This window comes from Scyliorhinus torazame, chromosome 9, assembly GCF_047496885.1.
Source record: "Scyliorhinus torazame isolate Kashiwa2021f chromosome 9, sScyTor2.1, whole genome shotgun sequence".
Taxonomy (NCBI): Eukaryota; Metazoa; Chordata; class Chondrichthyes; order Carcharhiniformes; family Scyliorhinidae; genus Scyliorhinus; species Scyliorhinus torazame.
Window position 1 is genome coordinate 53,909,868 of NC_092715.1, and position 27,233 is coordinate 53,937,100.

General features: G+C 46.5%; 1 protein-coding gene across 25 annotated transcripts in view; it reads right to left on the reverse strand.

Moving 5' to 3' along the window:
* LOC140429207 (sorbin and SH3 domain-containing protein 2-like) overlaps positions 1 to 27,233 on the reverse strand; it is a 1,121,994-nt gene that overhangs the window by 271,935 nt on the left and 822,826 nt on the right. For 24 of the 25 annotated variants that reach the window (XM_072515915.1, XM_072515921.1, XM_072515920.1 and 21 more), the window contains one exon: positions 19,126 to 19,295. In XM_072515915.1, coding sequence (XP_072372016.1) covers positions 19,126 to 19,295 — 170 coding nt within the window. The remainder of the gene's footprint in view (positions 1 to 19,125; positions 19,296 to 27,233) is intronic. The other variant, XM_072515903.1, reaches the window with a different exon arrangement.

Sequence of the window (27,233 nt, forward strand, 5' to 3'; positions counted from 1 at the left end):
ATGATCTTGAAGGTCTGTGTTTGGTGATCTCTTAACCTCGTTAACTCGGTTGAAAAGACGTAGGGTGGGATTCTCCGGTCCGCCAGCCACGTTCCCCGCCGCGGAGCGCCCCCGCCACCAGTGAGATTCTCCGTTCCAATGGCGTTTCCCATTGTGGGTGCGCTGCCAGCGGACCAGAGAATCCGGCTGACGGAGAATTCCGTTGCCAATTTCTTCACAGAATTGTTATTGGATTGGACTGGATTTGGATTGGATTTTGTTTATTGTCACGTGTACCGAGGTACAGTGAAAAGTATTTTTCTGCAAGCAGCTCAACAGATCATTAAGTACATGAAAAGAAAAGAAAAAGAAAATACATAACAGGGCAAAAGAAAAGAAAAGAAAATACATAATAGGGCCATTCGGCCTAACATTTGCACCAACTCTCCAAATGAGCATTATGACCCAGTGTCTTTCCCCTGCCTTTTCCCCGTACCCCTGCACATTGTTTCTATCATGAATGCCTCGATTGAACCTGCCTCCACCACACTTCCAGGCCGTGCATTCCAGACCTGAACCACTCGTTGTGCAAAAAGGTGTTTTCTCACATCATGGCCTGGATTCGCTGCTCCTCCACAGCTGCATGAACCTCAGCGGTGCGCCTTTCGCTGGCAGCGGGATTCTCTTTTTTAAAAATAAATTTAGAGTACAAAATTATTTATTTTTTTCCAATTAAGGGACAATTTAGCGTGGCCAATCCACCTAACCTGCACATCTTTGGTTGTGGGGGGGGAAATCCACGCAGACATGGAGAGAATGTGCAAACTCCACACGGATAGTGACCCAGGGCCGGGATTCGAACCCAGGTCCTCAGCGCCGCAGTCCCAGTGCTATCCACTGCGCCACATGCCGCCCTGGGGGATTCTCTTTTCCCGCTAATTGTTAATGGTTTTTCCCACCGAAGCCACCCCACGCCGTCGGGAAACCTGTGGGTGGGGGTGTTCTGTCAGTGGGAAAAGAGAATCCCAACCACCAGAGAATTCCGGCCCACATTTACAAATCACTTTAAATCTGTGTCCTCATGATCTCAATTATTTTATGAGGGGGAACATTTTCTCCCTATCTACTCTGTCCAGCCCCGTTAGTGCTATTTTCTAGCAAGAGCAGGAATAGGAGGATAGACCAGCTGGGTCTGTAATTGGGGAGATGGTGTAGGAGGAAGGGATTTGGATTCCTGAGGCATTCTGGTGAAGATGGGACCTATACAAGCTGGACGGGTTGCACCTCAGTTGGATTATGACTAATATCCTCGCAGGGGTATTTGCTCGCGCTGTTTGTGAGGGTTTGAACCGAGTGGCAGGGGGATGGGAACCTGAGTGGGGAGACATGAGAGAAAAACAAATATAATTTTTTTTTAAATTATTATTATTTTTTTTAAAAAAGGTTTAGAGTACCCAGTTCATTTTTTCCAATTAAGGGGCAATTTAGTGTGGCCGGTCCACCTATCCTGCACATCTTTGGGTTGTGGGGGCGAAACCCTCGCAAACACTGGGAGAATGTGCAAACTCCACACAGACAGTGACCCGGGGCCGGGATCAAACCTCGGACCTTGGCACCGTGAGGCAGCAATGCTAACCACTGCGCCACCGTGCTGCCCCCCAAATATAGAAATTTAAGACAGCAAAGAAAACAATAGTTGAAGGTAGTGGAAACCAGCACTAGTAGCAAATAGGGCCATGGTACCAAAACCTGTGTGTAAAAATGTGAGAAATACAACTAAAAGCACTGTATCTGAATGCAAGGAGCATTTGCAATAAACTAAACAAATTAGCAATGCAAATAGATACATATGGTTTTGATAAGAGTGCGATTACAGAGGCATGGCTGCAGGGTGACCAAGACTGGGAACTGAATATCCAAGGGTTCTCGATATTTAGGCAGGACAGGCAAAAAGGAAAAGGAAGTGGGGTGGCGTTGTTAGTTAAGGATGAAATCGGTCCAATAGTTCGAGAGGATATTGTCACAGAAAATCTAAGTGTAGAATTAGTCCGGGTGGAGCTAAGAAGCAACAAGCAGTAGAAACTATTAGTGGGAGTTGGCTATAGGCCTCCAAACAGTCGTGGTAAGGTAGGGGATGGCATTAAACAAGAAATTAGAGATGCATGTAACAAGGGTGAAACAGTAATCATAGATTACTTTAATATACATATAGATTGGACAAATCAAATTAGCAACAATATTGTGGTGGATCAATCCTGGAGTATCTGCAAAGTGTTTTTCTTGGACAGTATGACGAGGAACCAACTAGCGAACATGCGATCTAGATTTGATATTACTCCATGATAAAGGGTCAATTAATAATCTTGTTGTGTGGGGTCCTTTAGGGAACAGTGACCATAACATGATAGAATTCCTCATTAGGATGGATCGTGAAGAAGTCTGATCTGAAACTAGGGTCTTAAATCTAAACAAAGTAAACTACGAGGGATGAGGCATGAGTTGGCCAAGCTAGATAGGGGAACTTCATTAAAAGGCATGATGGTGGATAGGCAATGGCTAATATTTAAGGAACAGATACATATGCATTGCAAGTCATACATCCTTTCTGGCACAAAACTCAAAACGAAAATCAGCCTAACCATGGCTTATAAAAGAACTTCAGGATAGCATTAGATCCAAAGAGGAGTTCTATAAAGTTGCTAGAAAATGTACCAAGCCTGAGAATTGGGAGCAGTTCAGAATTCAGCAAAGGAGGACAAAGAAATTGATTAAGAGGGGAAAATAGAACATAAGAGTAAGCTTGCAAGTAGCATACAAGTGGACTGTAAAATTTCTAAAAGTATATAAAAAGAGAAAGTTTAGTGAAGTCAGAAACAGGATAATTTACAATAGAGAACAAGGAAATGGAAGAGCAATTGAACAACTAGCTCAGTTCTGTCTTCACAGAGGAAGACATAATAAATTACCAGAAATTCTAAGGAATCAAGGGGTTAATGAGAAGGAATTAAAGGAAATTCGCATTACTAGAAAAATAGTGTTGGCGAAATTAATGGGGCTGAAAGCCGATAAATCCCCAGGGTCAAATAATCTAGATCCTAAAGGTACTAAAGAGGGTGGCCATGGAAATAGTGGATGCATTGGTTGTCATCTTTCAAAATTCTGGAACAGTCCTAGCATATTGGAGGGTGGCAAATGTAACCCCGCTATTTAAACAAAGGAGATAGGGAGAAAATATAATTAGACGCTGGTTAGCGCAACATCACGTAAGGAAAACGCTGCAGCCTATTATAAAAAATGTGGTAAGACGCTTTGAAAATATTAGCGGGATTAGACAAGGTCAACATGGATTTATGAAAGGGAAATCATATTTGACAAACTTACTGGAGCTTTTTGAGGACATAACTAGTAGAATAGTTAAGGGTGAACCAGTGGATATGGTGCGTTTGGATTTGGAGAAAGCTTTTGATAAAGTCTGACATAAGAGGTTAGTGTGCAAAATTAAAACACATGGGATAGAGGGTAATATATTGGCATGGTATACGAGTCCTTCCTGTTTATTTCCTTTGTTCCCATTTCTTATATTTTATTATTTTGGTCTATGGACCCATAATCGGAATCTGCCTTTAAGCAGAAGAGTGCTTGCTAAGCCAGCGTGTTCCTAGGTTTTGTATTTTGGAGAGAAACCAGACTCATCGGCTCCAAATGAATCTTAGGAACTGGTTTTGGAGGAAGTCTGTTCAATTGGCTAATTGGCAGGTTGGCCAGGGACAGTGTCCTGCCTGACAAAAGTCAGTGATTGGTTCCTGCCAGGTGGTTTTTTGGAGAGAACCTGCCAGAGGCCTCTAGACCCTCGAAGGAAGAGGAGTTGTGTTTTCACCCTCTCTCTGCTGCCGGTTGCCTGCTGTCCCTTTGAGTCTGCAGTGAAGATCATTACAAGTTGAAGGAAAAGAAAGTACCTAACTGAAGGCCTAACCTTGAGAAAGAAACTAACTATGGAGGACATCCATCTGAATCAAAGATCGTTATTCTTTTATTTTATTATTATTTATCTTCCCTTTTCACCACCTTTCCCTTCTGTGTTCTTCTCTGTGTGTGGCTGTGTATATAGAGGGTGGAGTCGGGTTGGAACTGAGGGGTATTGGGAATCAGATCATAGATAGCCAGTTGTATTTTTTGCCTATTTAATTATAATTACTGTTAATAATAAAAGATTATTTGTGATTAAATTTACAAACCGGGTGACTAGTCAATTTAACTCAAGCACAGCCATGGGTATGAATATAAAATCTAATTTCACCTGTGTTGCCCTCCAACTGAAGTGGGGCTAGAATTGACCACATATTTTCCCAGGGTATCCAGCAGATTGGAAATGGAGAGTAGGAATAAATAGGTATTTTTTTCGACGCGGAAAGTGGTGGGGACCCGCAGAGATCAGTGATTAAGCCCCAGCTATTCACAATGATTTGGATGAAGGAACCAAACGTAATATTTCCAAGTTTGCAGATGACACAAAACTTGGTGGGAATGTGAATTTCAAGGTGATTTAGACAAGTTGAGTGAGAGGGCAAATAGGTGGCAGATGCAGTATAATATGGATAAATGTAAAGTTATCCACTTTGGAAGGAGAAACAGAATGGAGTATTAATTAAATGGTGATAGATTGGGAAATGTTGAAGTACAAAGGGACCTGGGTGTCCTAGTACACCAGTGACTGAAAGCAAACATGTAGGTACAGCAAACAGGTAGGAAGGCAAATGGTATGTTGGCCTTCATTACAAGAAGATCTGAGGACGGCGGCATGGATGTCTTACTGCAGCTGTACAGGGCCTTGGTGAGATCACACCCGGAGTATTGGGTACAGTTTTGGTCTTATCTAAGAAAGGATATACTTGTCATAGAGGGAGTCAGGAAAGGTTCACCAGACTGATTCCTGGGTTGACAGGGTTGTTATATGAGGAGAGATTAGGTCAACTGCGCCTGTATTTGCTGGAATTCAGATGATTGAGAGGGGGATTGACAGGGCTGGACAGAATGGATGCAGGGATGTCGTTTCCTCTGGCTGGGGGCTCGGGAACAAGGGGTCATAGCCTCAGGATACGGGGTAGGCCATTTAGGATCCTTAACTCAGAGGATAGTGAACCTGCGGCATTCTCTGCTACAGAACGCTGTGGACACCACATCAGTGAATACGTTTAAAAAGGAAATAGATTTCTAGACTTGTGACCACCTAAAATGGCGTCTAGCAAGGTAAGCTGGGAAAAGTGGTCAGGTTTTTTGGACAAGCTGCAGGCTGCAGAGCAGATCAAACAAAGTTGCAGACTTCAAAAGACTTTGCAGGTTGTTGCAAACACCATAGGCAAAAGGCCACCTCCAGGCCATCCCAGATGGGACAATAGAACTGGCCTGTCAATCACACTTATTTACCAGACACAGCAGCACCTAAATACCTTATTTGGAAGGACCTACCTGCCCCCAACACTTGCAGGCATGGCCACTGAGGGCCCACCCCAAAATTGATGTGGTGACCCCATCAATTGATCGATCAGGCTGATCGAGCCCTGATCAATTCATTGACAAATGACCTAGAGACCTCCCACCAAAGGGCACCAAATCCAAGCAGGATAAAAGTTACCGCACAGCCCTCATTCTTTCTCTTGAGCAGCAGCCATCACAAGCAGTGACTTCCATCGGCCGACGAAGGAGAACATCCACGCTACCAACAGAAGGAAGACCAGAGCCAGAAGAGAACCAATTGATAACCAACTAACAGAGACTACAGACCAGAACTACAGATAACAGGCCTGTATCTGCCTAGCACTTGTTGGTCACTGCCAAGTTAAAGATCTTGGATCTATTGGTGTACAGTGTAACGTATGATTAGGAGTGTGTGATTGAATAACCATACCCATTGTGTGCGTGTGAATAAATAGTGTTCAGTTTTATAAAGTGAGTCTCATAGTCATTTGTCCACAGTTTATGGGTTAAGACACACTGTGGTTTAGCCAGGTACAACAGACTCTAAAAGTATCAAGAGGTTTGGGAAGAGCTCGGAGTATGGCGGTGCAGGCTCAAAGGGCCGAATGGCCTATTCCTGCTCCTATTTTCTATGCTTCCATGATTATGAATACCTCCATCAAATCTCCTCTTCACCTTTCTTTACTTCAAGCAGAAGAGTTCCATCCTCTCCACACCCTCCACTATCCTCATAATTCAACTTTCTCATGCCTGGAAAAAATCCTTGAAAAAATCTCTTCTGTACTCTCGCCAATGCGTTCACATCCTTCCTGTAGTGTGGCACCCAGAATTGTGCACAATACTCCAACAGAGGCTTAACTAGTGTCTTGTATAAACTCTGAATAACCTCTTGTACGCTATGCCCCGTTAATAAAGCCCAGAATACTATATGCTTCATTAACTGCTCACTCCACCTGTCCTGCCATTACCAATGATCTGTGTACATATACACCCAGGTCTCTCTGCCCCAGCACACCCTTAAGAATTTTACTCCTTATTTTATATTGTTTCTCCATGTTCAACCTGCCAAGATGCATCATCTCACACTTCTCCCCATTGAACTTCATCTGCCACCTATCGGCCCACTCCTCCAACTTGTCTATGTCCTTTTGAAGTTCGACACTGTTCACTCACAGTTTACAATGCTTCCAAATTTCGTGTCATCCACAAACTTCGAAATTGCCCCTGCACACCAAGATCTAGATCATTAAATTATATCAGGAAAATAAAGGGCTTTCCCTGGGGAACCATTATAAACCTTCCGCCAACCCTAAAAATATCCACTGACCGTTATTCTCTGCTTCCTATTACTCAGCCAATTTTGTATCCATGTTGTTACTGTTCCTTTTATTCCATGGGCTATAATTTTTCTTACAAGTCTGTTGTGTGGCACTGCATTGAATGCCTTTTGAAAGTCCACATACACCACACCAACAACATTACCCTCATCGATCCTTTCTGTTACCTCCTCAAGAAAACTCCAGCAAGTTTGTTCAACCTGATTTCCCCTTTAGACATCCATGCTGGCTCAACTTATTCAACCCACATTTTTCCATGTGCCAACTAATTCTATTCCAAATAATTGGGCAAGACTGTCCTTTTGGGAGAATATGGGCCGGTTTCTCTGTTCCGGCGCCATTGGGATTCTCCATTTCACCGGCTGGTCAATGGAGTTTCCCATTGTGGGGCCGCCCCACACCGTCGGGAAACCCCGGGTTGCCGGCAAAACAGTGAATTCAGCCCTATGTCCTCGCACCGGAGCTGAGTTGCAATGGGAGTGCAGATCAGGAAGAGATTCCCAATCCCATGCCATGCAAATGTGTGCATGCCAAGGGTTGTGAGAGATTCCCAAAGAACTACCACTATCGAGCCACCATTTTGAGTGGGTGGCCCGATAGTGACATCCAGCGGCTGGCCACCTTCTCCCCCCGCATCACAATTCATTCTTCCCCTCCTGGATTATCTGGGTTATACCCCCTTCCCCCAAGTACAAGGGTGACCTCAACCAACGCCCCCTGGCAGAGCCCCCCTAAATAAGGAGACACCCCCCTGAGGTCCTCTACATAAAGAGGCGCTCCAGAGACCCCTTAAATAAGAGACTACTCAGAGACTCCATTCTAAAGAGGGCCCCCAGGGACCCACCCAGAGACCTCTTAAGTAAAGCCCTCTCCCCCTCCCCCAGGACCTCCTAAATAAAGGGACGCCTATAGAGCCTCAGAAAAGAGACCCCTGCCAGGAAGCTCCTCAGATAAGAGACCCTGGAAGCTAGAGAGCAGTCCTGACAGAGACAATGAAAAGAAAACTTGTAACACTCCCCTGGGCAATACACTTCCTGGTTCAGAGACAGGAAGCACCATGTGTCAATCCTTGGAAACAGAAACCAGGCAGCTGTGTTTAAACCACTCAGATCTTTGAGCTGCAAGCCATTCAATCATTTCCCTTACTAGGCTGTGATTGACAGTTTCCACAAAACACACACCTGTCAACCTTGCTTCATTCATCTTCCTTCACCATTGAGTAACTCTAAAGTGCTCCAACCACAATGTTTATAAACATCAACCACTTCAAAGAGAGTTATGTGCTGTCAATTTCAAGCTGACCACAGCACTCAAGCATGAATGGGGTGGGGGGGGGGGTGATTAGAAAGTGCTCAACTCTCTTTGAAGAGATTGACAGCTTCTGGACCACTTAAAACAGAATTAACAGAATTGCACCCGTTTGCTCCTTGGCTCGAGCCAAACAGAAACTGTCCTTGAATCCTCGGGGACATTTTCTTTCTCCAGCACTGCAATGCTCTCATTAAACAAATACCACCACCCCTCCTCCTTTTATTTATTTCCTTTCTGAACACTTTATACCCAGGAGTATTTAACACCCAGTTCTGCCCTTCCTTGAGCCCGGAGTCTGTGTTCACCACAACATCATGTTTCCACATGGCAATTTGCCCCTGTAACTCCCCAATTTTATTTACCATACTCGGTGCATTCACATACATGCACAGTAATCCTGATTTAGTCTTCATTACTTTCTCTCTTACTCTGTCTCGACTTAGTAACTTACTATTCCCTATGCTAATATTTCTGGTATTCCACTCCAATATTATCTCTTCCTTCCACCAGCCCTGCCGAGTTCTAAGTCCTCACAGAATCCCCCGCAAGTAATTCAGTCCCAGCTCTGTTCAGGTGCCATCTGCCCCAGAGCTAGTCCAAATATCCCAAGAATCTAAAGCCCTTCCTCTTGGCACCATCTTTCCAGTCACACATTCATCTGCCTTATCCTCTTGTTCCTGTACTCAGTTGCATTTGGCACTGGGAGTAATCTAGAGTCCACAGACTCTTCACCAAAACTGAAAGGAGGGAGACGAAGGGTGCAATTTAACGGAAATTAAACAGAGGCCAACACTGAGCGCATTTAGCCGGGTGCTTCCCAATGCTTGCAGCGCCGAGAAAAACCCAGCTATAAAATGGGACTCTGCTTCATTCCAGGGCCTCGGCGAGGAATACCCTGCCGAGGCCGCACTCAGTCCCATTTCGTACACTAATGAGCTCTGCTCGGCAGTGCATGAAGAAATCAGAGTGCCATTTTAAAATGGCTCTCTGATCTCTAGACCCCCCCTCCACCGCGGCCTCTGGACACCTCTAATACCCCAACTCACCTTTAGGGGGTGGTCATTGAGCCCCCCGCACCCCACCTCATAAGGGCAGGGCACCCTTGGGTCCAATTCCCAGCATGGGCAAAAGGTTCCCTGGGCACCTTTGCATTGCCAGCCTGGAACCCTGGCAGTGCCGCGATGCACCCGGCAGTGCCACCTAGGCACACTGGCAGTGCCAGGGTGGCACTGCCAGTGTTCATGAGTGGCATTAAGGGTGCCAGGGGACCACCCTGCCCAGATACCAATCACCAACAGGCCTCTGATTGCTTGGGAGACCCCCCGACCAAAGTGCCACTACGAATCACCCCTGTTTTTCGAGACCAGTGCTCACCGGCACTTCGTCGGGGTCTCCGAGATGCGGCGGTTAGATCCCGCACCTTGGGTAACTCCGGCAAGTGCACATTAAAGTGAGTCTTACTCCACACTTTAATAGGCAAATTTAGGACCTGTCTATCATGGGTGGGATCCAGATCGTGAAGTCTTGCAAGAGGCATAACGAGCCGGGTAAATCTCGCAAGATTTACAGGCCTCATCACGACCCCAGCCATTAGACCATGTCCGAAGTGTGAATGGACTCACACATTAACTCCGTTTTCTCTCCTGATCGAAGCTGGAAGACCTGCTGAGTTTTTACAGAGGCCTCTGATCTTATGTTGTGTCTTCTCCAGAATTTAGAAGGTTAACGGGTGATTTGATCAAAGTGTTCATGATATGAAGACAAACTGTAATCTCCCCTATTTCACTAGTTAGGGCGTCTAAAACTATGGACTTGTTGTCGAAATTAAAGCCACACCATTCAGGTGTGAAATTAGGAAGCATTTCTTCATGTAAAGGGTGGTAGAAGTGTGGAACGCTCTTCTGCAAATGGCAATTGATGCTAGATCAATTGTTAATTTTAAGACAGTGATTGACAGTTTTGTTAGATAAAACTATTGCAGGCTATGGGGCAAAGCCACGTTAACGGAATTAGGTCACAGATCAGCCAGGACTTCATTGAATAACAGAACTGACTCGAGGAGCTACTTGGCCTATTTCTGTTCCTATAGAGCATCATAGAATTCTCTGAAGGGAGTGGGATCGACCTTTTAGAAATCCAGGCCAACTTAAAGCACCAGAAGCCTGTAGAACAGTAATTCAAAGTTCAAGCAACGAGAGGAAAACAGAAGGGAGGAAAACAAATGCTACTAAATATAAATTGCACTTAACTGCAAAAACAAATGCGTAATCTGCTTCTATTTACAAATTTAAGCCAGTAAGAAATCTACTGTTGCTGCACAGCATAAATATATGCGAAGGATTAGTATCATCGACACTGAGAGTTGGTGTCTGGAAACTATTCACCTTTCAATCTTTTGTTTTTGAAGTAACCCTGAGTTTGAAGTGATAAGAAATTCTGGCATAACAGACACAGGTTAACCACCAATTAATAATGAGGGTGAACTCTGTATGAACTGTACGTCCCCAGCTTCACAAAGAAATAGCAGACACAATTATTCAGGGTTGTAATAGATACAGATCAGTTCAATCCTGAGGCATAATTACACACATTAGAACAGGGAGTCAAGTTAACAATAGCTGTCAACACGGGAGTGCAGTCCAAATATGGAAGCCTTGTACATGCAACAGCCAAGGCTGCTGTGATGAACATTTTCTCTGCTCTAGGATCCAGTGGGATGAATTTGGTCAGTCACAATTTAGTTCCTTCTGCATCACTGAGGCACAACTGCCCCGAATTCAGTAGCACAAGGACCACAAGGTGACTGATATAGACTAGTTGCAACGGATGGAAACAGTTTCTGGTCCTACTATCAGTATCCCTAATCTTGATCAGCGCATCCTGTCGCAAACTGGGCAGAGTCAGGGTTAAAGGTCGGGATTCTATTCCGAGGACACGAGTGGAAATCCCACTCTCAGCTCAGTCATTTGAACCTGAGCCATTTAAAGGCCCCAAGTAGTTTTAACTGGAGCATTTCAAGGCAGAGATATCCTCTGCAAGAGCAGCCTCCTTCCAGGTACTCCGTTATACTCTTTAGGGTAAATCAGTAAAACCAAATTAACAAATTTTGTTCTGAGACAAATTAAGGGGACAGCCCCTTAAAAGGATACATAGAATTTTTTTACATAGAATTTACAGTGCAGAAGGAGGCCATTCGGCCCATCGCGTCTGCACCGGCTCTTGGAAAGAGCACCCTACCCAAGTCCACACCTCCACCCTATCCCCAGTAACCCCACCCAACACTAAGGGCAATTTTGGACACTGAGGGCAATTTAACATGGCCAATCCACCTAACCTGCACATCTTTGGACTGTGGGAGGAAACCGGAGCACCCGGAGAAAACCCACGCAGACACGGGGAGAATGTGCAGACTCCGCACAGACAGTGGCCTCAGCCGGAATCGAACCTGGGACCCTGGAGCTGTGAAGCAATTGTGCTAACCACCATGCTACCGTGCTGCAACAAACAAAAACAAATCGCAATGGAAACTTAAAATGTCGAACTGTGACAAAGGGAGTCGACCAACAAATTAGGACAGTGGTTGCTGCTGAAACAATTGGTGTCCCAGACCTTTGTGCTGCCCCAGCTGAAACAGAAAAGAAGATAGCGTTGGTGAATCCAACGGGTTGAAATGGGCGAAATGTCAGGACAGAGGACGCCACTCCCAATTTCCATCACAGCAAGTTTCCAATTTCAACTGTGCTTTCTGGGGATTAGGCAATAGTGGCTGTGGTGATTGTCTCTTCAAGGGGAACACAGCAGAGTAAGGGTCACCTGGTCTGCGTGACCAATCGGGAGTCAGAATGTGAAGTCACCCCGGGGGAGGCGTTCTCCTAGGTGGAGCTATTTTAGCACCAACTGCAAACACGCTGGTGCTCTTCAGGATCACTAAATAAACCTTTTTGGTCACTGATGAAGACTCTGAAAGTTAATCATTACAGTGTGGAAAAGGGGAGAAGTTACTGTGTGTTTCTGAGTTGAGGGTCACAATTGATGGAGACAGGAGCAGAGATTTCTATTGGATTGCTCAGGGAAGGTGTAGAGAGTGAAAATTGGAAGAGGGAGAAATGAGTTACAAAAGTGAATTAAATGAGAAAGAACTGCAAGGATTAATAGCGATGATGTCTTATTGACATAGATAAGAAACCTTTATCCCCAATTACTGTTTCCTGCCGATTAGATAATTCTCTATCTATGCCAATATACCACCTCCAACACCATGGGCTCTTATCTTATGACTTTACCTTTTGTGAGGTACCTTGTCAAAGCCTTCTGGAAGTCCAAATACAACACATCTACTGGTTCCCCTCTATCCACTCTGACTTCCTCGAAAAACTCTAATCACTTAAATCAGCCTACTTGTGACACTAATAAAGATTATTATTATTACAGCATCTGCCATGTATATAACCACTCATTCAGCCTGTCCAAATCCCGCTGAAACATCTCTGCAGCCTCCTCACAGCTCACCCTCCCAACCAGTTTGTATCATCTGCAAATTTGGAGAGAATACATTTACTTCCCTCGTCCAAATCATTAATATATAACGTGAACAGTTGGGGTCCTAGCACATATCCCTGTGGTACCCCACTCGTCGCTGCCTGCCAATCAGAAAAAGATCCATTTATTCCAACCTTTTGCATCCTATTTGGTAACCAGCTTTCTATCCATCTCAAGACACCACCTGTAATCTCATGCGCTTTAACTTTGCATAGTACTATGTTGTGTGTGCCTTTACCCGACCTCTGGGGAGCTAGACTCAAAAGGTATTAAAGGCCTTATGAATAAATCCAGAACATGAAAGATTAATAGATGGAATTTTACAGAAGTTTTTTTCTGAGGTGGTAAAATGTTTTCAACTCAAACCTTTGGAAAAACGTTCCCACTTGTAATATCAGTAAATTACTATAATACTCGGAGGAAAGAAAATGTGGGTGAGGAAATAATTTAAAGTTTAATTTTTTCTAAAAGAACTAGGACAGGAGATAAAACGTTTTTCTCTAACAAATTACAACCAATTTAATCTTTGCAAAGAATGAAAACCACTGGTTCCAACTTCACAACAATACAAACCGAAAAGCAGAATATTGCAGCTGCTGGAAATTGGAAAATAAAACAGAAAATGGTGGAACTATTCCAGAGATTGGGAAGCACCTTTGGAGAGAGGTAACGTTACACATCGGGGACCTTTCAGCAAAACGAGGGGAAGTTGTGGACGCAATAGCAAGGGACAAAAGGAAGGTCCGTGATGCGGTGGAAGACAAGAGAGACTGAATAACGGAGGAGTCAGAGAGGATAGTGATTGGACAAGAAGAAAAACGAAGCAACAAGAGATGTACGGAGATGGGCTGTGCCAGTGTCTGAAAGCAAAAATATGAGAAAAACTGAAGCCTGGAAAAGAAAAAGAAAAAAAGTACGGGAGAGAGATTACTGTCTGAAACTGGTGAACTTCATGTCGAGTCCAGAAGGCTCCAAACTGCCTAACCAAAATATCATATGCTGTTCCTCCAGATTATATTGGCATTCACAGTGTACCGACAGGCCATCGGTTGCTCAGGGTTGCACTTGAGGATTGTCAGTGATGTTTCGCGAAGCTGTCACCCAAATCTGTGCTTGGTTTCCCCAGTGTGGAGGAGACCCACACTGTGAGCAGTGAATGCAGTTGACTGAATTGAAAGAAGCACTCATAAACAAGCACTCAGTCGCTTGGTTGTACCGAACAGCTGTATTACTATAAACAGTAACATGTTGCTGAATCTTTTCATCTTGCATGCAACAGGACAAACACATGAATGCCAAGTTTCAAATGATCATAACAGTTTATATTACAGGGGAAAAGGGTGGTCATTACTGGGCAAGTTGACTGCTTGACTGAGGCGTTGCCACGGATAAAGAAACAGGGAACAATAGACTCTCCCAAGCTCCTAGATAATTCAAAAAAGGCTTGAATATATTGGGTAGGATTGGGCGGGAGAATCCAGCCTATTCTTTCTGTTTGCAGAGAACATTGTATGAATGTATGCCACTGCATATTAATGCTTCAAGCAAGTGTGAATGAGTCACATAATGAGCTTGAGCAATTACCTTAAACTGGTTTTTCGTGTAGCTATTTAGCACACACCAGATTGTTCAACAAGTGCTGCCCAATCGTGGAATCACATTTAACATGCAAAGCCCAAAACAAAATGTTTACTGTTAGATTTTCCGAATTATCCCAAAATCCCATTCCCTTCCCACATCACCTTTTCATGCAAATGCAGGAGGTGTAACACCTACCCTTTTACCTCCTCTCTTCTCGATGCCCAAGGCCCCAAACATTCTTTCCAGGTGAAGCAGCAATTAAATTGAAAGAAGTAGACTTAAATCTACTGTGTTCGTTACTCACAATGTGGTCTCCTCTACACTGGGGAGACCAAATGCAGATAAGGGACCACTTTGTAGAACACCTCCATTCTGTCTGCAAGCATGACACCAAGATTCCAGTGACTGGCAAGTCTTCACCTTGCTCTCATGTTGATACCACTGTCCTTGGCCTGCTGCACTGTTCCAGTGAAGCTCAATATGAGCTTGATGAACAGTACCTTGTCTTTTGATTAGGTACTTTACAGCCTGGAATTCAACAATTTCAGACTGTAATTTCTGTCCTCTCCATTCTGTTTACTTTTCTTTGCATATTTCATTTTTCTCTTTCTTTTTGCTTTCATTTAGCAGCACACCTTCTCTAGGCCCATCATTTGTCTTTCTGTTTCTTTTCTTGCTCCATAACCATTCCCTTCAGAATGACGGGCGCTCAGCTTTCCCCAATATGTCACACAAGACTCTAGAGCTCTAGTAGGTTTCTCATTCGCGAGTTAAATACTCAAGTCCATTCTTCCTTTCCCTCATTGGCCATATTCTTGACATCTACCAGGATGATTAAAGTTCCTAAGGAGCCAGCAATGCCAACATCATATGGGAAGTATAGAATTTAGAATCCCTACAGTACAGAAGGAGGCCATTCAGCCCATCGAGTCTGTGCCGACCCACCAAAAGAGCATCCTACCTAGGCCCAACTCCTCCGCCCTATCCCCGTAACCACACCTAACCTTTGTACATTAAGGGGCAATTTAATCTGGCCTATCCACCTAACTTAGATAATGATAGCAAGGTCTTGGGCTATCATTTGATGGCAATGTAAAGCAACGTGAACTTAATGACTTGATTAATTATAGCTAGCAATGTATTTGCAATAAATTTCACAAAATTATTAATTTTTGGGTTGGGGGATGGAGCAAAAGTGAAACTATTATTGAGAAAGGACTTGTTCAAATTAGAATTTCTGCTATCCCTTTAACTTGGGCTGTTTTGTACAGTAAATTGAGTAACTGTATAGATTATTTATATAGGGCGGTATTCTTCCCTCCCCGCCGGGTGGGAGAATCGCCGGGGCGGCGCGCGAATCGCGCCACGCCGCCCCCCGCACGCGATTCTCCCACCCCCCCCCTCCCCGAAACCAGCGAATCGCACCGGGCCGCTTGGAGAATCGCCGCAAACGGCAAGCGGCGATTCTCCGGCCCGGATGGGCCGAGCGGCCGCGTATAAACAGCCTACACCCGCCGGCGCCGTCCACACCTGGTCGCTGCCGGCGGGTACTCGTCACAAAGGCTTGGGGGGCGGCCGGCGGGGGGGGGGGGGGGGGGGGGGGGGGGGGGGGCTCCGTTTCCCGGGGGTGGGGCTCCGGAGTGACCTGGTATGCGATCGGGACCAACCGATCGGCGGGCCGGCCTCTCTGTCGGTGGGCCTCCTTTCTTCCGCCGGTGAGCCTGAATCCATCCGCCATGTTTGTGCGGGGCGGCCTGGGGAGGACGGCCACGGCGCATGCGCTAGTTGGGGCCGGCCCAACTGCGCATGCGCGGGACCCAAGGCACCGCGTCTTTTACGCAGCTCCGGGTCTCTGATGCCGAGCCGAGGCCCCGCCCCCATAAATGGCGCGGCGCCCCTGCTAGCCCCACGGAGGGGGGGAGAATAGAGGTCTGGGAATGGGCGCCGAGAGGAAAACCTCCGGTTTTTACTCCGGCATCGGCACTTAGACTCCCGTTGGGAGAATCCCACCCATAAAGTTTCAGATGACCAATTAACAGCATTGTTTTGTTAATAGTAAACTGCAAATATTATGGCAATCATATTTCTGACTAACATAGGTGCTTTAATACTCCAACTTAATTTTCTTCAAGCAATAGGGAAATAGAGACGGTACATTTCTTGTAATTGTTGAAGCTCTCCATGGGAATATTACAGAAAAAGGTCAGGGATAATGATATAACTATAAATTAAGTGCTCAATCCACTGAGAGATAGCTGATTAGGAAATAAAATTCATTGCCACATTCAGCGTTGGCCTCTTAGATCAATTCCACCAAATTACAAATTTAATCACCAAAGAAAACATCTCACTCTTTTAAATAGATGTTCATTTTCAAAAGATGCTGCGGTGAATAATACACAAAGTTTATCACAACAGTCACTCTAGCCTAGTGCTACATTGTAAACTCATGTTCACGATCAGGGTATCTGGAGTCAGAGAGTAGATAGTAGAATGGATAGCAAGCTGGCTACAAAACAGAAAGTAGAGAAGGGTAGTGACTCAGACTGGGAAAAGATGCGAATTAATGCTCCACCGGGATTGGTGTTGGGACTCATGTTGTTCATAATTTATAATATTGATCTGGGATCAGGCGTCGGAAGTGCAATTGCAAAATTTGAAGAAAACACCAAATTAGATGGCGTGGTTAACACAAAGGAAGAATGTGACAATGTACAGGAAGACATCAATAAACTAATAAAATAGTTGGCAAACAAATTTCTGTATAGTAAGTGGAAAAGCATTAGCATGAAGCTGAAAAACATCATCTAGTACAGTCACGAGTGTTTTGCCTCCATTGCCCGCACTTTTTTCATGACGGACAGCCTCTCGATTGTAGCAAAAATCCCGGAAATGGACTAAAGTTCTAAGTCCCGCTCCCAAACCCAGCATTTCCCAACTTTGCAGGGTTGGGCTGGGGCTCACACATGCACAGTTTGCGCAGGACTCTGGCCATTTAACTGACCCGTTTATCTCCACTGAAGTGTGATTTGGGAAAAGCAAGAGTGTGGAATTTGGATTAGAACAGGTAAGAGGAGGTCTGAACTTGGTGGACTCTTATGGATAGTCAGGGTACTCTGTTAGTGCCTCTTTGCATAGGGCCCCGGGACAGTTATGGGAGGAGGAGGGGAGGGGGGGGGTGAGAGAGAGAGAGAGAGAGAGAGAGAGAGGCGGAGTGAATGTATGTAAAAATTGTAAATAAGAAATGTCACAATGTATGGATATCAGGTGCGCACTATATGTCAAATTGTTATTCTGCAGAAGCTGGCAAAATGCCAATCAAAACATTTTAAAAAAACAGTGAACATGACCATGCCCTTTTTCAGCACGAACTCATTGGAACTGTCAATCTTTAAAAGAGCTGTCCAGCTGTGCAGGAACAGTCCAACTGTCCAGGAAATGTTACGGAAAAGCCCAGCTGTGAAAACTATTAAGCGTCAATGATATCAAGAAACTGTCCAAGGATACTAGGCGAGTTGGCAAGGAACGGTGAGAGGGAAAGGGTAATGGATGGAGGACATGTGTTGGCATTGGGGTTATAGGGCCGTGGGGGTGGATATAGAGTAGCTATGTTGGCATAGGGGTGTGGGGGCGATGGGTTGGCCTGGATGGGGCACAGGGAGTGTCTGTGAGGAGGGCAGTGAGGGCTGGAGGAATGATTTTGTCTTCTTATTTTTTTACATATTCCAACACTGTGCCGGGTCACAGAGGCAGGCCTTGTGCCCAACCCGCCTCTGCACCCAGCAGACGTGGATTTGTTCTGGGGTTGGCCACCCTGACGTCAATTTGCATCCCATCCACCCCCCCCCCCCAACAGAAAATCTCACTTATGGACGGACATTTTTCAATTTCAGAATTTGCAGAAAAGAAAGAAGGCATGAGGAGGATAACATATTTAAAATATGGTTGATGCGAGAGGATGCACAGAATCAGCTGGATGGACAGAGATAAATGAGTGGACGTTGGAAACAAAAATCCTGACAGCCTTGTCCTGGCAACAATTGAAGGAAAATTTGAGGATAAAATAGAAGAGGAAGAAGAAAAAGTTTTAAAATGGGGGAGACATGGAGTGAGGGAGGCTTGAAGGAAGCCAGAGAAGAAACAAATTGATGCCACCAAAGCTATGATGACAATGTGGGTACGGGGAGAAATGTACATTTTGGTACATTTTGTAGGACGAATAAGGAGGCCACATACTGCTTGGATAAATATGGTAGGGGAGCAAAGGCTTTTTTCATGGCATAGGTACAAAAAAATCACTGAAAGTAAAGGTAGACGTTATTAAGACCCATAAAAAAAATAAACATTTGTATCTGGAGCAATAGAATCTGGAGCAAGTAGAGAAGTTACGTTAAACTTTTATTGAACCTTAGTCAAGCCACAGAGTTGAAGTACTGTCCACCATTTTGATTTCCTTATTATGCAACCAAAACTGGGGCTTTGAGGAAGGTGCAATAAAGGTTAACAAGGATGATATCGGAAGTAAGAGGATATACTTAGAAGGAAAAGCTGAACAGATTGGGAATTGACCCTCAGGAAAAGAGCAGACATAGAGGGGTGGCTAGGTACAGGTTTAAGAGAATGAAGGTGAACAAAATGTTTGCCCTTGTGGTTCAAACCAAAATGAGGGGTCAGAAGTAAGGGACAGCTGCCTGTAAATATAACAGGGTTTATCATTTTCTTGACTATTTATAAATTGGGATTTGAATGTAAACCTTATCCACTCATTATTTCTTGGCCTACAACTTTAACGCAGAACTCAACAGAGGAAGGAATTTTGGAAATAATGGACGTGCTGCAAAAATAAATTACTGATAGAGCCAAAAAAAAATAAAGAGGGTGAAAAAGAGAAATATATTCCTACCGTCCTTATGGCTATAGGTATTCCAGATTCATCAACAGGGCCAATTCCTGCATAATGCGGTGCTTTAATTACCGTGACTTTCTTCTCCTCTTCTGACATTCTGTAAACTGGTTCAAATCTCATTACATCAGCGCTGGGCGACTTGCTCTGCTGTGAAGTATTCAGGTTCTCTATGAGGAAATGGAAATGAAGTTGTGAAAAAAGTAAATCTAAATCAACAACACACATCATTTAAAGGCTGAACTGACATTGGTTGTGAGCATGATGTGTGGGTGGGGACATTGGGGGCTGGTTGTCCCTACTTCTGACACGGGCAGCTTCCCCAAATCAAAATTTCCAAAAGAATTCTTCATTGCTAAACATTTTTAAAATCGCTCTCGGTTCATATCTGATTCGTTACTGCTGCAGTACATCCATGTTACACCGCCGATGTCGCACTCAATCACATTTTCTGCACTGTGGAGTTCTGTTCGTTAGTGCAGGAAGAGATGGGGCGCAATTTTTAAATGGGTCCTGATTTGTCTACCCGTCGACGCGACCCCCCGGGCTCCCCCTACACCCCAACTCACCTGTTTTGGGGGGTCCGCGAGCCCCCCACACCCCAGCTCATATGGGCAGGACATCCCTGGGCCCAATCCCTGGTGCTGGCAAAATGCCACCTTGGCACTCCCAACCTAGCACATTGGCAGTGCCAGGCTGGCACCAATATAGCACTGCCAGGGTTCCCAGGTGGCAGTGCCAAGGTGCCTGGGTGACATCAGCCATGCCAGTGTACCACACTGCCCAGATACCAACCGCCTGGGGCCTCCAATTACCTATGAGCCCCCCCCCCCCTCCAAAAGTGCCATTCCGCCTGGGGATCAGTGCTAAATGGAGCCAGGGTGGAGTGTCCTCACCAAGGCTGGTAGAACCCAGGAGCCGGTTAGATCTGGTGTTGGCAGAATTCTGCATGTCTGCATCCCGCCCATTGTTAGCGGGATCCAGATCGTGACGTCTCGCAGTTAGAGATCTTGTTGGATTTCGCGAGGCGTAACGGTCATCGGGAATCCTGGAAGAGGCCTCTCACGGGATCTATCAGCTGTGAGAGGCCCGATTCCAATGAGCGCAGTAGGTACATCATGCCCTCTAACTTGCAATTTCAGCCTCGTAACATGATTATTCCATAAAATGCAGTCAACCATCTATTTGGCTACATGCTCGAGTGCTTGTACCACAGAAGATTACTTAGTTTGGAATGTTCCATTGTCACAACAAATAGGAGCCACTGGAACATTTTCCATTCCTGTGTCCAGGTCCCAGCACCAGGATGAAAAGTATGTTAGGAATCAGGAGATGCTGGCATTGGGACCCCTAGGGAGGTTTTGGAGGGTGCAACCAATTAAGGGTTTGCCTTTGGGAGCCCGTCCAAGTAAGGATTGTGAGTGGGGCCCCCTGTCAGGAGGAGGCTGACTAAAGGATTGGCAGTCCCACCATCAGTGGTGCTGAAATATGTAGGATGATTACTGGAGAATCAAGCATTTGAGGACAAGCTGCACACCCCACCCCCCCCCCCCCCCCCGTCCCCCGTCCCCCGTCCCCCGTCCCCCTGCCCCCCTAGTAACAGGCACTGCTATACCTCTCCAAGAAAATAGAACCTCCAGCTCAGGTGCCGACCGATCACTGGGTAATTTATAGACAACCTCCTGACTTGATGGGTACCACATGCACCAGTGCAAAATCCAGAAGGCATTAGGACAGTGCCCTTAATTATGACCTCAATGGACTTAATTAACGGTCTACTGCTTTCAATCGGGTAACCAGTTCTGCCATTGCCGCCTCCTGTACAATCCCACGTAGGAGCGAATGGATCATGGAGCTGGCTCAAAGGGATTTCCCTCCTGTTTCGGGCCTCCAACCATCATATCGACCTCCGTGGGCCCTTAACAATTCTGCCCCATCTGTGGATCTGGAATGACTTGTGTGATGACGGATTAATACCTCAATGCGACTGAAACTAATTTAGGTTATAAACTCTGAGCAGAGACAGCCGAACTGACGCCAGATTATCGCCAGATTAAATGTGATTTCTTGACAATAATGACTCGCTGTTCAGTATCTCCTGAGCGTCAAAATGAAATCAGAGCAACAGTGCAGTTCTTTTTTTAGGTAGGAGATTAAAATGATGGGTTATGAACAATGATGAGAAATAAATAAACATCTCACTGGGAAGCAGTGATGCCAACTCAAATAGCACAGATGCTGACGATATTCAATATTATGTGGGGCATTCTGATATAGGACTAACTGACTTAGAACACTGAAACAAATGTTTCCAGCTTGTGCTCACACATGGCATTAATTCATTCCTGTAGGGCATACATTAAAGTGTCAGTGGAGACCACGGGCGTCATTCACCGACCCCCCCCGCCGGGTCGGAGAATGGCCGTTGGCTGCCGTGAATCCCGCCACCGCCGAAGTCTCCAGTACCAGAGATTGGGCGGGGGCGGGAATCGGGCCGCGCCGGTTGGCGGGACCCCCCGCTCAATTCTCCGGCCCAGATGGGCCGAAGTCCCTCCCAGAAATTGCCTGTCCCGCCGGCGTAAATCAAAGCTGGTATTTACCGGCGGGACCAGGCAGCGTGGGCGGGCTCCGGGGTCCTGGGGGGGGCGCGGGGCGATCTGACCCCGGGGGGGTGCCCCCACGGTGGCCTGGCCCGCGATCGGGGCCCACCGATCCGCGGGTGGGCCTGTGCCGTGGGGGCACTCCATGGCGGAGGCGGAAGAGACTCTCACCAATGCGCATGCGCGGGAAACTGTCGGCGGCCGCTGACGCTCCTGCGCATGCGCCGCATTTCCACGCCAGCTGGCGGGGCACCAAACGCCATTTCCGCCAGCTGGCGGGGCAACAAACGCCATTTCCGCCAGCTGGCGGGGAGGAAATCCCTCCGGCGCCGGCCTAGCCCCTCAATGTTGGGGCTCAGCCCCCAAAGATGCGGATCATTCCGCACCTTTGGGCCGGCGCGATGCCCGTCTGATTGGCGCCGTTTTTGGCGCCAGTCGGCGAACATCGCGCCGTTGGGGGAGAATTCCGCCCCACATTCTGCCAGTAGTTCCACCAATTAGAATAATGCTGAATTTAGCTTTACTACCTGTTACAGCAGGCCTTGAGGAGGATAAATGGAAAACTAGCTGAGAAACAGCAAATTGTAATGTCACTAGCCCTGCCTTGGAACAAAACATGCGTTGTGAAAGTGTGCAGTGGTGAAAGGAACATAAAACCTACAGCTATGTAGACTGGAGTCCTCTTGCCCAAGGAGTTACCGATTTAGGAACATGAAACAGATTTTCTACTGGGGTTTGTGTCCAACAGCTAACTATGTCACGACAGTGAAAACAGCGCGGGAGCCGAGTGAGCCGGGACAGTGAAAACAGCGCGGGAGGTGAGTGAGCCGGGACAGTGAAAACAGCGCGGGAGCTGAGTGAGCCGGGACAGTGAAAACAGCGCGGGAGCTGAGTGAGCCGGGACAGTGAAAGCAGCGCGGGAGCTGAGTGAGCCGGGACAGTGAAAACAGCGCGGGAGCTCAGTGAGCCGGGACAGTGAAAACAGCGCGGGAGCTGAGTGAGCCGGGACAGTGAAAGCAGCGCGGGAGCTGAGTGAGCCGGGACAGTGAAAACAGCGCGGGAGCTGAGTGAGCCGGGACAGTGAAAACAGCGCGGGAGCTGAGTGAGCCGGGACAGTGAAAACAGCGCGGGAGGAGAGTGAGCCGGGACAGTGAAAACAGCGCGGGAGCTGAGTGAGCCGGGATAGTGAAAACAGCGCGGGAGGTGAGTGAGCCGGGACAGTGAAAACAGTGCGGGAGCTGAGTGAGCCGGGACAGTGAAAACAGCGCGGGAGGTGAGTGAGCAGGGACAGTGAAAGCAGCGCGAGAGGTGAGTGAGCCGGGACAGTGAAAACTGCGCGGGAGCTGAGTGAGCCGGGACAGTGAAAACAGCGCGGGAGGTGAGTGAGCCGGGACAGTGAAAAAAGCGCGGGAGATTTAAAAAGCGCGGGAGATTTAAAAAGCGCGGGAGCTGCGAGTCAGAGTGGAGATTTTAAAAGATCGCGGCCTAGTTTCGGGAGCCGTTCGGAGGAGGAGGAGGAGCAGTCTCTGTCAGGGAGAGAACCTGAGAACATCTAAGACACTCAGAAGGTGAGAAGGTAAGTAAGTGATTTTTACTCATTTTTACTTTTATACCTTTTTCAAATTGTGTGTGTCGGGGGGAAACTGAAGTGACATCACAGAAAAGCTGTGGCCTGAGTGGCTGGTTGGGAATCTACACTAAATTAAAAAAATTAAGCATTGGTAACTAATTAAACATAATTACTTAATTATAATTTAGAGGGATATCTAAGCCAGAGATCGGAGAGTACTATATTTAGCTTTCGCATTTCTATTAGAAATCTAGTGCTAGGAAACAGATAGTTAACAGTAACTTTGAAAAAAAAATTTAAAATATTTTTTTAAAAATAAAAAAATTTAATTTTAATTTTAATTAATTGACGCAATGTCAGTTAGAGGGGTGCAGTGCTCTGACTGTGAGATGTGGCAGGTCCGGGAGGCTTCCAGCGTCCCGGATGGCTTCATCTGCAGAAAGTGCACCCAACTGGAGCTCCTCACAGACCGCATGGTTCGGTTGGAGCAGCAATTGGATGCACTTAGGAGCATGCAGGTGGCGGAAAGCGTCATACATCGCAGTTATGTAAATATGGTCACACCCAAGGTGCAGGCAGAGAAATGGGTGACCACCAGAAAGGGCAGGCAGTCAGTGCAGGAATCCCCTGTGGTTGTCCCCCTCTCGAACAGGTATACCCCTTTGGATACTGTCGGGGGGGATAGCCTATCAGGGGAAAACAGCAGCAGCCAGAGCAGTGGCACCACGGCTGGCTCTGATGTTCAGAAGGGAGGGTCAAAGCGCAGAAGAGTAATAGTAATAGGGGACTCTATAGTCAGGGGCACAGAGAGACGCTTCTGTGGACGTGAAAGAGACTCCTGGATGGTATGTTGCCTCCCTGGTGCCAGGGTCCAGGATGTCTCCGAACGGGTAGAGGGCATCCTGAAGGGGGAGGGCAAACAAGCAGAGGTCGTTGTACATATTGGTACTAACGACATAGGCAGGAAGGGGCATGAGGTCCTGCAGCAGGAGTTCAGGGAGCTAGGCAGAAAGTTAAAAGACAGGACCTCGAGGGTTGTAATCTCGGGATTACTCCCTGTGCCACGTGCCAGTGAGGCTAGAAATAGGAAGATAGAGCAGCTAAACACGTGGCTAAACAGCTGGTGTAGGAGGGAGGGTTTCCATTATCTGGACCACTGGGAGCTCTTCAGGGGCAGGTGTGACCTGTATAAGAAGGACGGGATGCATCTAAACCGGAGAGGCATAAATATCCTGGCCGCGAGGTTTGCTAGTGTCACACGGGAGGGTTTAAACTAGTAAGGCAGGGGGGTGGGCACGGGAGCAATAGGTCAGAAGGTGAGAGCATTGAGGGAGAACTAGGGAATAGGGACAGTGTGGCTCTGAGGCAGAGCAGACAGGGAGAAGTTGCTGAACACAGCGGGTCTGGTGGCCTGAAGTGCATATGTTTTAATGCAAGAAGTATTACGGGTAAGGCAGATGAACTTAGAGCTTGGATTAGTACTTGGAACTATGATGTTGTTGCCATTACAGCGACCTGGTTGAGGGAAGGGCAGGATTGGCAGATAAATGTTCCAGGATTTAGATGTTTCAGGCGGGATAGAGGGGGATGTAAAAGGGGAGGCGGAGTTGCGCTACTGGTTCGGGAGAATATCACAGCTGTACTGCGGGAGGACACCTCAGAGGGCAGTGAGGCTATATGGTGGGTAGAGATCAGGAATAAGAAGGGTGTAGTCACAATGTTGGGGGTTTACTACAGGCCTCCCAACAGCCAGCGGGAGATAGAGGAGCAGATAGGTAGACAGATTTTGGAAAAGAGTAAAAACAACAGGGTTGTGGTGATGGGAGACTTCAACTTCCCCAATATTGACTGGGACTCACTTAGTGCCAGGGGCATCGACGGGGCGGAGTTTGTAAGGAGCATCCAGGAGGGCTTCTTAAAACAATATGTAGACAGTCCAACTAGGGAAGGGGCGGTACTGGACCTGGTATTGGGGAATGAGCCCGGCCAGGTGGTAGATGTTTCAGTAGGGGAGCATTTCGGTAACAGTGACCACAATTCAGTAAGTTTTAAAGTACTGGTGGACAAGGATAAGAGTGGTCCGAGGATGAATGTGCTAAATTGGGGGAAGGCTAATTATAACAATATTAGGCGGGAACTGAAGAACATAGATTGGGGGCGGATGTTTGAGGGCAAATCAACATCTGACATGTGGGAGGCTTTCAAGTGGCAGCTGAAAGGAATTCAGGACCGGCATGTTCCTGTGAGGAAGAAGGATAAATACGGCAATTTTCGGGAACCTTGGATGACGAGAGATATTGTAGGCCTCATCAAAAAGAAAAAGGAGGCATTTGTCAGGGCTAAAAGGCTGGGAACAGACGAAGCCTGCGTGGAATATAAGGAAAGTAGGAAGGAACTTAAGCAAGGAGTCAGGAGGGCTAGAAGGGGTCATGAAAAGTCATTGGCAAATAGGGTTAAGGAAAATCCCAAGGCTTTTTACACGTACATAAAAAGCAAGAGGGTAGCCAGGGAAAGGGTTGGCCCACTGAAGGATAGGCAAGGGAATCTATGTGTGGAGCCAGAGGAAATGGGCGAGGTACTAAATGAATACTTTGCATCAGTATTCACCAAAGAGAAGAAATTGGTCGATGTTGAGTCTGAAGAAGGGTGTGTAGATACCCTGGGTCACATTGAGATCCAAAAAGACGAGGTGTTGGGTTTCTTAAAAAATATTAAGGTAGATAAGTCCCCAGGGCCTGATGGGATCTACCCCAGAATACTGAAGGAGGCTGGAGAGGAAATTGCTGAGGCCTTGACAGAAATCTTTGGATCCTCGCTGTCTTCAGGGGATGTCCCGGAGGACTGGAGAATAGCCAATGTTGTTCCTCTGTTTAAGAAGGGTAGCAAGGATAATCCCAGGAACTACAGGCCGGTGAGCCTTACTTCAGTGGTAGGGAAATTACTGGAGAGAATTCTTCGAGACAGGATCTACTCCCATTTGGAAGCAAATGGACGTATTAGTGAGAGGCAGCACGGTTTTGTGAAGGGAAGGTCGTGTCTCACTAACTTGATAGGAGTTTTTCGAGGAGGTCACTAAGATGATTGATGCAGGTAGGGCAGTGGATGTTGTCAAATGGACTTCAGTAAGGCCTTTGACAAGGTCCCTCATGGTAGACTAGTACAAAAGGTGAAGTCACACGGGATCAGGGGTGAGCTGGCAAGGTGGATACAGAACTGGCTAGGCCATAGAAGGCAGAGAGTAGCAATGGAGGGATGCTTTTCTAATTGGAGGGCTGTGACCAGTGGTGTTCCACAGGGATCAGTGCTGGGACCTTTGCTCTTTGTAGTATATATAAATGATTTGGAGGAAAATGTAACTGGTCTGATTAGTAAGTTTGCAGACGACACAAAGGTTGGTGGAATTGCGGATAGCGATGAGGACTGTCGGAGGATACAGCAGGATTTAGATTGTTTGGAGACTTGGGCGGAGAGATGGCAGATGGAGTTTAATCCGGACAAATGTGAGGTAATGCATTTTGGAAGGTCTAATGCAGGTAGGGAATATACAGTGAATGGTAGAACCCTCAAGAGTATTGAAAGTCAAAGAGATCTAGGAGTACAGGTCCACAGGTCATTGAAAGGGGCAACACAGGTGGAGAAGGTAGTCAAGAAGGCATACGGCATGCTTGCCTTCATTGGCCGGGGCATTGAGTATAAGAATTGGCAAGTCATGTTGCAGCTGTATAGGACCTTAGTTAGGCCACACTTGGAGTATAGTGTTCAATTCTGGTCGCCACACTACCAGAAGGATGTGAAGGCTTTAGAGAGGGTGCAGAAGAGATTTACCAGAATGTTGCCTGGTATGGAGGGCATTAGCTATGAGGAGCGGTTGAATAAACTTGGTTTGTTCTCACTGGAACGAAGGAGGTTGAGGGGAGACCTGATAGAGGTATACAAAA